The sequence below is a fragment of the Pseudorca crassidens genome, chromosome 11 (genome assembly GCF_039906515.1).
Source record: "Pseudorca crassidens isolate mPseCra1 chromosome 11, mPseCra1.hap1, whole genome shotgun sequence".
Classification (NCBI taxonomy): Eukaryota; Metazoa; Chordata; class Mammalia; order Artiodactyla; family Delphinidae; genus Pseudorca; species Pseudorca crassidens.
The window spans coordinates 43,378,199-43,390,091 of NC_090306.1; the positions used below are offsets into that span (position 1 = coordinate 43,378,199).

The 11,893-nt window shown below is 46.8% G+C and overlaps 1 protein-coding gene and 1 non-coding gene across 4 annotated transcripts in view; one reads left to right on the plus strand and one right to left on the minus strand.

The window, feature by feature from the left end:
• FMNL3 (formin like 3) overlaps positions 1-10,970 on the minus strand; it is a 55,281-nt gene extending 44,311 nt beyond the window's left edge. For 2 of the 3 annotated variants that reach the window (XM_067696436.1, XM_067696434.1), the window contains exon 1: positions 10,597-10,969. In XM_067696436.1, coding sequence (XP_067552537.1) covers positions 10,597-10,722 — 126 coding nt within the window. In that variant the 5' untranslated portion in view covers positions 10,723-10,969. Of the gene's footprint in view, positions 1-10,596 lie in introns of all 3 variants that reach the window. The other variant, XM_067696435.1, reaches the window with a different exon arrangement.
• LOC137203091 (U6 spliceosomal RNA) lies at positions 4,405-4,511 on the plus strand. The gene has a single exon (XR_010932919.1). It is a non-coding gene; the product is annotated as a U6 spliceosomal RNA (small nuclear RNA).
• Positions 10,971-11,893: the final 923 nt, after the last annotated feature.

Sequence of the window (11,893 nt, forward strand, 5' to 3'; positions counted from 1 at the left end):
CTGCAGCACTGTTTACAATAGCCAGGTCATGGAAGCAACCTAAATGCCTGTTGACAGACGAATGGATAAAGAAGATGTGGTACATATATACAATGGAACATTACTCAGCCATAAAAAGGAATGAAATTGGGTCATTTGTAGAAATGTGGATGGATCTAGAGACTGTCATACAGAGTGAAGTAAGTCAGAAACAGAAAAACAAATATCGTATATTAACGCATATATGGGGAATATAGAAAAATGGTACAGATGAACCGGTTTGCAATGCAGAAATAGAGACACAGATGTAGAGAACAAACGTATGGACACCAAGGGGGGAAGCGGGGCAGGGTGGGGGGGATGAATTGGGAGATTAGGATTAACATATATACACCAATATGTATAAAATAGATAACTAATAAGAAGCTGCTGTATAAAAAATAAATTAAATTAAAAATTTTTTTAAGTTAAATTAAGATGTCCAAGGGCCAGAGTATCTCCCTCTGAATGACAGTCAACCAAGTTTCAACAAGCTCTCTTTTTTGGAACCACCAACAGAGGCATTATTTTATCTGAACTGACAGCCCTTTTGTAAGGGCTCCATTCCCCTTACAAAAATATTGAGTACTGTTTGTGTCAAGGAGCTCTTGCAGTGGCTTCTCCTCGCCCAGCTCTCCCTTCCCATTCCTCTAGGTTCAAAGTCAGGGATTCCCTAGCAGATCCAAGAATGGGTTTTAAACCCCCAAAGGACTGTATGTGTGCACAGAATTAGGGGTCACAAGTTTAATCAGATTTTCAAAAGAGTCTTTTACTCAAAAGATCCAGAAGCACTGTTCAAAAAGCTCTCAAACATATTCCCAACCTAAAAGAACGTTTACCCTGGCTTGAGGAGCTAATGGGGTTAGTAAAGGTCAGCAGTGAAGTATGTATACCCCAAACTGCTCCTTGACAAGTTTTAGGGTAGAGCCCACAGTACAGAAGGAACCAGGGAATCAGTCCTTAAACCTACAGACAGAGGTAATAAAAAGATGGATGTCCACCTCTTGCTTGAAGGTGTAATAGGAAATGGGAAAACCAAGAAAGCACCAAAAACTGTTATTCTGCCTTTACTTTTACTGCTCTTAAAGCTTCATCCCCAACTGGGACACAAGACAACGGAGGTACAGAAGAAAATCCAGGGACTTCCCTGGTGGCGCAGTGGTTAAGAACCCACCTGCCAATGCAGGGGACATGGGTTCGAGCCCTGGTCTGGGAAGATCCCACATGCCGCGGAGCAGCTAAGCCCGTGCACCACAACTACTGAGCCTGTGCTCTAGAGCCTGCAAGCCACAACTACTGAGCCCACGTGCCTAGAGCCCATGCTCCACAACAAGAGAAGCCACTGCAATGAGAAGGCCGTGCATCGCGACAAAGAGTAGCCCCCGCTTGTCGCTACTAGAGAAAGCCTGCACACAGCAACAAAGAACCAACGCAGCCAAAAATAAATAAATAAAATAAATACATTTATAAAACAAAAAAAAGAAAATCCAAAAAAGAGGGATATATGTATATGTATAGCTGACTCACCTTGCTGTACAGTAGAAACTAACACAACATTGTAAATCAACTACACTCCAATAAAAATTAAAAAAAAAACGAAACACCTGACTTCCCTGGTGGCGCAGTGGTTAGGAGTCCGCCTGCCAATGCAGGGGACACGGGTTTGAGCCCTGGTCTGGGAAGATCCCACATGCCACGGAGCAACTAAGCCTGTGCGCCACAACTACTGAGCCTGCACTCTAGAGCCCGTGAGCCACAACTACTGAGCCCGCGTGCCACAACTACTGAAGCCCGCATGCCTAGAGCCTGTGCTCCACAACAAGAGAAGCCACTGCAATGAGAAGCCCGCGCACTGCAACGAAGAGTAGCCCCTGCTCGCCGCAACTAGAGAAAGCCCGCACGCAGCAACGAAGACCCAATGCAGCCAAAAATAAATAAGTAAATAAATTTTTAAAAAACCAAAAAAACAGAGTTATCCCCCCCCCAAAAAAAAAAGACAACAGAGGTACAGATTAGTAGAAGATAATTCTCAGCAGAAGTGCTATCAGCATTTTGGGTAAGATCATTCTTTACTGTGTGGGACTGACCCAAGTGCTGTAGGATGGTTAACATCCCCAGCCCTCAGGCACTAAATGTCAGAAGTAACTCGCCCCTCCCCACTCCAAGTCAGTGTGATAACCAAAACATCCTCACTTGCCAAAAAAGCTCCCTTCTGGGACAGTACCTTCCCCAGCTGAAAACCACTTTAACTGATGGGAATAGGGGTGGTATATACTGGGTAATGTATATGCCACAAACATTTAATTGTAGAACCTTTATAGATTATAAACTATTTTCATTATGTTGTCTACTTTAAACATCTTCAAAACCCTGTAAAGTAGGTATGATCATCACCAATTTCATAAGGATGAAATTGGTTCAGAAAAATTATAGACTTTGCCTAAGGTCATCAGCTGGGGGAAAAGAAAAACAAAAAGGGTATCAAGCTGGACCAGAACCCAAGTCTCCTTATTCCAAAACTGATGTTTTTTCTTTCAAAACACCCTAAGCCTGCAAGAGTCTCAAACCAGCTACTTCCTTCCAGGACATATTTTTTTTAAGGTTTCACGGGAAATACTGGGAAGATCTAGGGACTGGCTCTCCAGCTCCCTGCAAGGAAGCTGGTAAAAACTGAGCGGAAACTAACTCTGCTCTAAACTGTAGCTAGTCCTTAAAACAAGATAACCATCTCCAAAAGTACCCAAACACAAGGCTCATGCCCAGCTCTTACTTAGAGATGGCATGAGCAATTGGAGGAGGGCTGTGACACTCTCTAGTCCAGATCTAAGTAGAAATGAGCAAGCAGGGCAAGAAGAGAGTATATTCCTTCCCCGTTAATGCTTTTAGGGACCCAGAGACAGGACCACCAGCCCATCCAGCTCTGTCAATAACCCGGGTGAGGGTGAGAAGGTGGTAAAAGAGATGGGGAGGGAACGAGGAAAGAGATGAGGACAAGAATTGAACTATCACGAGCATACAACAGCCTAAATCCTTCCTCTACTTGCAAAATTTGTCACGTAAATAATTCTGATATCCCCTCGTGGTTCTGAACATTGTTTATAACACCCTTCAAGTACCTCAAAGTACTTTATAAACTGAGAAGAGTATGCATATTAGTAAAGGGCGGGGGAACTGCTCCACCAAAACCCTATCCAGGTCCTCCCCTACCCACCACACAAACTTTCAACCCACAACTTCGTTGTAAAGTGATGGAAGACAGAAAGCATAAGAGATTCTGGAAAGAGGATTCTGAAAGGTGAAAACAGAAGAAGTAGAGAGGAGTGTGGGAGGCACAGACAACCAGAGTATTTTAAGGACAGAGAGGCAGCCTAATATCTTTATATCTTTCTTGGGGGACTCATTCTCCCATGGAAGAAAAACAAGATAGAAAAATGTGGCTCTGCTGAGGGAGGCAGAGAGACTGGAAATGGGAACTCAGGGATTCTAGCTGCCTAGTTCATCTCTATTCTGGAAACCTCTTCTTCATGGATGACAACCTCGAAACCCTTCAGTTCCCACGTGGTGCTATTCAAAAAGAGGGGGCCCTAGAGTACCCAGCAAGGAGCAGGGGGCAGGGGCTGTGTAGAGACAGCACCCTCTCTTATCTTTTAAGAAAAAGGTCCTTCCTCTTCTCTGAAGTGCATTTCCGAACTGGAATGAACCCCTGGCCTTTCCCTGGCGCTGCTTCAGCTCAGTGCAGACTTAGGAGAAACATTCCCCAGAATGGAGGTGACCAGCCTGGCTGAGCAGATAACACGCTGACTTCAGGCCGCCAGCGCTGCTGTCCCCTGGGCCGACTACAGTCAGCTCTGGGGCAGATTCTTTGGTCTCGACCACGGAACTGCGGCCCTGGCTCCGACCAGCCTTCCCAGGCAACCCCAGGGGCAGGGGAGGATCTGTGGTCTCATTTCCTCTCCACCTTGGCTTCTTTTTTCACTTCATTGAAGATTAGCTATTTCCACCACAACCAGTTCCTGTTCTCACCAGCTGCAGTGGTTGTTTCCCCACAGACAGAGCTATGAAGCACTGGTGTGGCTGCCACCTGGACTGTCCCAGCTGCAGAAACAGACCCAATAAGTCCTGAGCTAAAGGGCTTTTTCATCCCAGATAAAATAGCAGAGAGAAGAAATTAAGGGGCAGGAAGCAATTCCAAGAACTCTCCAGTGGATACACTGTTATCCATTTCATTATTATTTTAATCTTACATAATAGTTATATATGCTCTTTCATATATGAAGAATATTTTATAATGAACAAGTGTGGAAACATATACATTTATTACATAGAAATATGTATGTATAATAAATCCCCAGCAGAGAGCTAAGAACACATAAAAAAGATGGCCAAGTGCTCACTTTGGCAGCACATATACTAAAATTGGAACGATACAGAGAACATTAGCATGGCCCCTGCGCAAGGATAATACGCAAATTCGTGATGTGTTCCATATTTTTAAAGATGTTTAAAAAAAAAAAGATGGCCAAAACACTTATGATGAAATGTTAAAAGAAATACAAATTAAAACAAAATACCATTGCTCACTAATTAAACTGGCAAAGGTGTTTAAAGTTAAAACATGCAGCAATGGTTAGCTTATGGAGAAAGGGAGACACACTATCAGTGGAAAAGACAACTGGTACAACTTTTTTAGAAGGCATACTTCTCAAAGGCCTTTAAAAGCAATTTATCCCAAGGAAATAATCAGACATGCACCCAAATATTTATGCACAGAAAATTCATCACAGTGTTAATTATAGTAGCAAAAAGCGGAGAGAGAGAGAAATATAAGGCAGTAATAAAATACTGTATTATGGAATACTTTACTAGCCATGAAATCATAAGACTGAAGAATATTTAGACAAATGAGAAAATGCTTCAAATAGTAAAATTAAAAATCAGTTTACAAAACAATATGCACAGTATGACTCTAATTGTTAAAATATATATATCAAAATGTTAATAGTAAATGGAGAGATTACAAGTGATTTTAATGCTCTTCTTTATACTTTTCCATATGTTTTATACTTTTCACACTTTTTACTTCTAAATTTGCTTACTAAATATGTCTTATTTTCATAATCAGGAGAAAAGAAGCTATCCTCAATCCTGCAACCTCCCTTTAAGGACACTCACATGAATTACTCTCTTTTTAAAAAAAATGTGGAAATATGTATTTAGGACCTTAAAAACATATCCTACAATCTAGGAAGTTCAATTTGGGGTTTCTATCCCAAGGAAAACTCTAACTATTGAAAAGGTACACCAAGATGTTCATCACAGCATTGTTTATGATGGCAAATAGAGGCAAACAACCTAAATGTCCAACAAGAGGAGGAGAGTTAAGTAAACAATGGTACATTCACTTGATGGACCATTGTACAAGCATTTAAAAATGTTTACAGTGACTATCCTGGGAAAACTAACGAAATAACAAAAGCAAAAAAAAAAAGCCATGTTGGATAAATATATGTGTGTGTACACACACACGCACGCACACACACACTACTATCACAACATTGTACAAAACCCTGTGCAGAGGGCTTCCCTGATGGCGCAGTGGTTAAGAATCTGCCTACCAATGCAGGGGACACAGGTTCGAGCCCTGGCCTGGGAAGATCCCACGTGCCGCGGAGCAGCTAAGCCCATGCACCACAACTACTGAGCCTGCGCGCTAGAGCCTGCAAGCCACAACTACTGAAGCCCGTGCGCCTAGAGCTTGTGCTCTGCAACAAGAGAAGCCACCACAATGAGAAGCCCACGCACTGCAACAAAGAGTAGCCCCTGCTCTCCGCAACTAGAGAAAGCTCGCACGCAGCAACAAAGACCCAACACAGTCAAAAATAAATAAATAAAATTAATTAATTAAAAAAAAAAACCTATGCAAAGACAAAAACATGGAAAGTTTTAACACACATTGTCGGGCTTCCCTGTTGGCTCAGTGGTTAAGAGTCCGCCTGTCAATGCAGGGAACACGGGTTCGAGCCCTGGTCCGGGAAGATCCCACATGCCACAGAGCAACTAAGCCTGTGAGCCACAACTACTGAGCCTGAGCTATAGAGCCCGCGAGCCACAACTACTGAGACCGTGTGCCACAACTACTGAAGCCTGCACGCCTAGAGCCTGTGCTCCGAGACAAGAAAAGCCACCACAATGAGAAGCCCACGCACCGCAACGAAGAGTAGCCCCTGCTCGCCACAACCAGAGAAAAGCCTGCACGCAGCAACGAAGACCCAATACCGCCAAAAATAAAACAATAAATTTTAAAAAATAATAAAAATAAAAAAAATAAAACACATTGCCTCCATTTGATAAAGGAATGGAGAAAATATGGACTTTTTCCTTCAACCTAAATCATCAATCTTTTCTTCTTTCTAAATTGCCCAAACTTGTTTTTAGAGAATGAGTATTACTTTAAGGGAAAAAAGGAAAAAAGCTGAACTTCCCTTTGAGCCATGAAAACATTCCCAAATCACAAGGAGTCCACTGCATCAGTTCCATCTCCCTCCCACCTACCCCTACACCTCCCCAATCTAAAGCAGGGTCATATGGGAAAGTCAAGGAATGAGGTTTCTCTCTGTGCCCTAGGGTCTTCTCAGTGGGGTCTCTAAACGAGGGGGTTGCTCTGACAGCTGTCAAGGGCCCTTACCCTCCCCCAAGTTCTATCCCAGCCTGAACTAATTCACCACAATCCCCAGGGCTGGGAAAAACATTTCCACCATGGCGATTTGGAACTTGATATTTAGTCCAAGTTTTTCCCAGCCCCTTTCTATGTCAAAGGAGGCCTCTCAAAGCCTCTTGACAACTAGCACCCAGGCCAGCTTAGCTCCCACATCAATGCTACACTTATAGCAAAACCCCAAGTCATCAGTCTTCACCAGGGAAATGTGAAAGGAGGGGCCACGGCAGGGACAGCCCGTCACACAGCCCCACCCTCATGCCCTGAGAGCCTCCTCTTGAGGGATATCCAGGGCTTTTTCTGGCATTAGAACCTTTAGACTTCGTTTCAAATCTGTAGTAACCCAGTAAACAGAAAAATCAGGGTGCAAACACAGCAAAAGCAGACAGCTATCCTTTTAAAGCCATTAAAGCCCTCTGCCTCCCCTCTCTATCTAAGGAAAGGCCAGTACTGCCCAGCATACTAGCTTCTGAGCAACTAAGGTAGTAGACTAGTCAGGACCAAAACACAGAAGGGGGCTTTACCGGACCAGAGATCTCATCCTGGTATTAATAAAGAGGAGCTCCAATAACTGACCATCCTAAACTTCTCAGTCCTCAACAGAATAGGGGCTGCTGCCAAGACAGGGGGTAAGGAAGGATCCCAAGAAAACAGTGTAACACAGCAGCTTCACAACCTTTTTAATATCAGGACACACCTAGAAAATACTATTTGCACAGTACACAGGGTAAATGGTGGAAGCTGATCCAGCCAGACGGGACCAATCTGGGACCTGAGCTGCTGCCAGGGCTGAGGGGATCAGTATCCCAGCATACCAGCAGGAAAGCCCTGGATTAGGGCACTGGGCTGGGGTAGGACTATGTCCTGCACAAACCACCTCATGGCTTCAGACGAATTACCCAACCTCGGCTGACAGGCTGTGGGTCAGATCATGTGTCTGCACCAGAAAGCTGGGAGCCTGTGGTCTTGACTCAGCAATGATACAACTTCCCCAGCCAGGGTGTTTTTCAGGGGGGGTTTCCATAGATACAGTGGGACTGGGGAAGCCCTCCATGTAACAGCAGCAGCATTTCCTGAGTCTGGCTAATACAGAACAGGGTAACTGGTTTCATCAGATTACTGAACTTAAAATACCGTTTTGGGAATACAAGTGATCTCAGATCTGAGTCACTGCTGAGAGTTACACATTTAAAAACTACCATTTACCAAGCATATAGTAGATGCCAGACTCTGCTAACTAAGTACTTAACCTCTAGTTTCATTAAATTCACACAATAACCTCATGTGGCAAATACTATTATTATCCTCATTTATAAGAGGAAACTGGGACTCAAAAAGATTAAGTAACTTGATTAAGGTCAAACACTTTTCTAACTGGAGACTGTGAGGAGCCAGTATTTGAGCCCACTTTGACTTGAAAATCCATATGCTTAACCAGGACACCAGTACATCACTTCAGTAAAACCAACAAATAGCTTGTCCGTAAACCAAATCAATCTGGGGAAGAAAATGGTATAAAAGGAGCAACCTGTCTTACTCTTTTACACAATCAAGAAAAGAAACTGATCTATATTGAGTACGTACTGGGTGCCAAGCACCTTATATACACCCCTCAATTCTCAAAATCCCACCAGGATGGTAATCATTAGCCCCATTGTACAGATGAGCAAATCTAGGCTCAGAGAGGTTAAGATGATCGCTAAGACACGGCTCCTGCTTTTTCTACTGTACTATGCTTCTCCTGACTGTCAGGAAATATACATGAGCCTGTTCCAGGGTCAAACATCCAATAGTCAGTACTGTTCCCAAAGGATACTGGAAAGGGCATGTTTTAGAAACAGAGGAAAGAGGGATCTTTAAGAGTCCCTAGCGAAGAACTCAAATCCCCAAGAAAGCATGATTTCCCTGTGTTAGAAAACTGAGGTAAAATCTCCTCCCTTCCTAAGACAGCTAATTAGCCCTGGCCTGCCCTGTTACAACTCCCCATTAGCAGCGGCTCAGGCACACAGTAACAAGACGAAAACAAAAGCCACGAGGAAACAAATCAAAACTTTATGCTGAAAGTTAGGCTTACAAGTGGGTGGTACGGTCCCCAGTTTGACCTAGGCTCTCTGGCGAGTAATCAGGATACCATATGCATTTTGTAAATATTAAGCCATTAATCTGCCAACTAAACAAATGTGTCAACCAAACTCCAGTGAGGACATGACCAACTCTGGTTCTGAGCTCTCACAACAAACAGCCTGGTAGCACCTACCTAAGGCAGCCCCCTACCCAGTCCACCTCTGAACATCCCTTTACATCCCTTTTTCTCCAATTTCTGTAGCTACCTCATGCCACTCCATGGGGGTTTTCACACCCCCACTGGAGGGCAGATTCCCTCCCACTCTTTTCCCCCAACAGTTGAGCTCTTGTTTGCAAGGGCACCAAGTCCCAGGCTCTCCTCAGCCTCTGAGATGGCCACAGCACATTAGTAATCACTGACTCACCCCATCCCCCCGAGGATGCTGGGGGAAATGCAGAGGGCCACAAGACATGTGGCCCAGATCCCTTTGGCCCTTCACAGAGCTGATGGGCAGATAGGTGCCAGCTTCCCCTTGGAACCCCGTGAACCCTCTCTGATCTGGCTATGGTGCCAGTGGGCTGATGTCAGGCTCTGCACCATCGGAGAGGCCAGGATCTCTAGACAGCTTCACTGGTGCCAACAGATCTAATCTTCCTATTCCAAAGCAGATGAAATCCAATAAGGCTGCTAAGTCACAACTTAACCCTCCTCACAGGCAAAGGCAAAGTCAGCCCTTCAGGCCATAGTAACAATAACGGCAGCATTAACACTGCCTCTTAGAGAGTTCTTTGAGGAACTGGGAACTATTTCCCCAAGTTTCTCTAAGATTTACCTCTGTTAGCAAACGTTCCTTCACCTAGCTCACTTTCTTTCTCCAAAACTTCATTTTTAGCTCTGACATATTCTCTGCCTCCATCTCAGTGATACCAGCTCAGACGCTCTCTGTCCACAGAGCCACCGACATCAATGTCCAGTTCCCACATCAAAGAAGAATCCCAAAGTCAGCTCTAAAAACTCATCCATACAGATCATTTAGGAACCTACAGAAAGACTAAAAAGAAGCACAGGCAAAAAACACAAACCAGCCACTAGGGCTTAACATAAAAGGGGTGGGGTGGGGGAGGCAGGATGGTTTGTGTATTGTTTCAATTGGAAAAATACACTAGTGAAATGGCTTATCCACATGTTCAGCTCTTTTAGGCAAACCCACTGTAACTTTGCAGGATGCCTGCAGGCCGTTCTGAAAATAAGTAGAATGGCATCACTCTTTATTCCACCCCCTTCACGAGCTGCCAGTCCCCCTCCATTCCCCCTCCTCTCCCCCAAACATCTGGTCTGGGCTGGGAGTAGGACCCACTCCCTGGAAAGCCTCCATGTTAACACGAGAGGCGGTCTCCCCAGTCAGAGAACCCGGACTTAGGCTGGGGAGTGGGCCGGCCCTGAGCTTCTGAATTCCCCCGCACCAGCCAAAGGTTTAGGAATGAGAATCCTAGGGACCTGCGGAGACTGTCAGGGAAGTGAGGAGAAGTGCGAAGGGCGGCAGAAGGGGAAGGGAAGAGGAAGAAGTCTGGATCCTGGGGCGGTCCCGGGTTGGGGACCCCTCCTCCTAAGTGTCCAGCGGTTCAGGCGTCGGTTGGGAGGTCCCCGACGGGGCTGCTCAGAGGTTCCTGGGAAGGCGCTGGGGGCCGAGACCCATCGGGGGCCCTGACTGAAGGGGTGGGCCGGACCAAGGAACCCACCCGGGGCGCTGGGACCTGCGGGGCAGTAGGAGGGGGAAGGGACCAGGCTCAGCTCTCACCAGCACCAAGGCGAACCTCTCTTCCAGCTCACAGGGCTCAGGCATCGGCATTTTGCCGGGCGGCGGCAGCAGCGAGACAGAGGGAGGCTCGCCCTGGCCGCCCTCGGCGCTCTCCAGGTTGCCCATAGCGGCGGGGCCCCCTCGGGGGCCTCAGCCCCCCACCTCCACGCCCGGGGGTCTTTGGCGCGGCCGTTCGGACCCGACTCCTCCCTCAGCGCCGGCTCCCCCAGTCCCGACTCCTCCGCCGGGTCGGGGGCTCCTCGGGGTCCGGCAGGAGGCGGCGCAGCGGACAGCGGCACCGAAGCGACAGGAACCACGGCCACGGCTCTAGCTCACACCCGCCGCCTCGCCGCTCTCGGCGCGCCGCCCCGGCGCTGCCCCTCCCCGCCCCCCGCGTTCTTTCCCTCCCCTCCCCACCTCGCTTCCTCCCACCCCCTCCCGGCCGGGACTCCCGCTTCCCCCCCAAGCGCCGACTGCAGCCGCGCGCCTCGCGCCCCATTCATGCAGGCCCCGCCTCTCGCCCACGGGCCTCTAGGGCGGCCCGCCCCACCCTGCCCCCGCCTGCGCCCGATTGACTGCCGCAATTGCCAATCACAGCGCCTCCAGCCCCCGGCTGCCTCGCGCCTGGCGCTTGGCGCGCCCTGGCGGCCTTGGTGCGTATCTAATCACCGCAGTTGCTGCCGCGGGAAACGGCCCTTTTCCACAACAGCTCATAATGTGTACAAATAAGTGAGATATAGGGTACAGTGTGAAAAGATAACGACAAGAGAAGTAGAAACAACTAGGATGCTCAGAAGTGGGAGAGAGACCACATCTGTTAAAGAGTCATGGTAAGGGAGATCATATTTGAACTGGGCATTTAGGGACGGGGAATACCTTAACTGACAGAGACAGGTGAAAAGGCATTTAGGAGGAGAGGACTTTACCAACGTTCAGGGGTTGATCTAGTTGGAGGTGAAAATGGAGGGGCAGGAGAAGAATGTTGTTCTGGACTAGGTCTGCTGGGTGGGTCATCATTTATGATGTGATGGACATCTGTTGTTTCTGCTGGCCAAATCTACATCCCTCTTCTTCAAGTGATAGCACCCCATTTCCTTTTAGGGAACTACATTCCCCTGTTCCCAGTCTACGTAGAGCTGAACTTCACCCCCATCCCAGGAAGCCCCATGACCCAGGCCTGGCCAGTCACAGCATTTTCTTGCTCTACCTTTAGAGACTGTTTTAGGGATTGACACTTGACCCAAGCCAGAATATAAAACTCATTTCTAAGGCTTTCGCTGGAATAATCAGGAAAGAG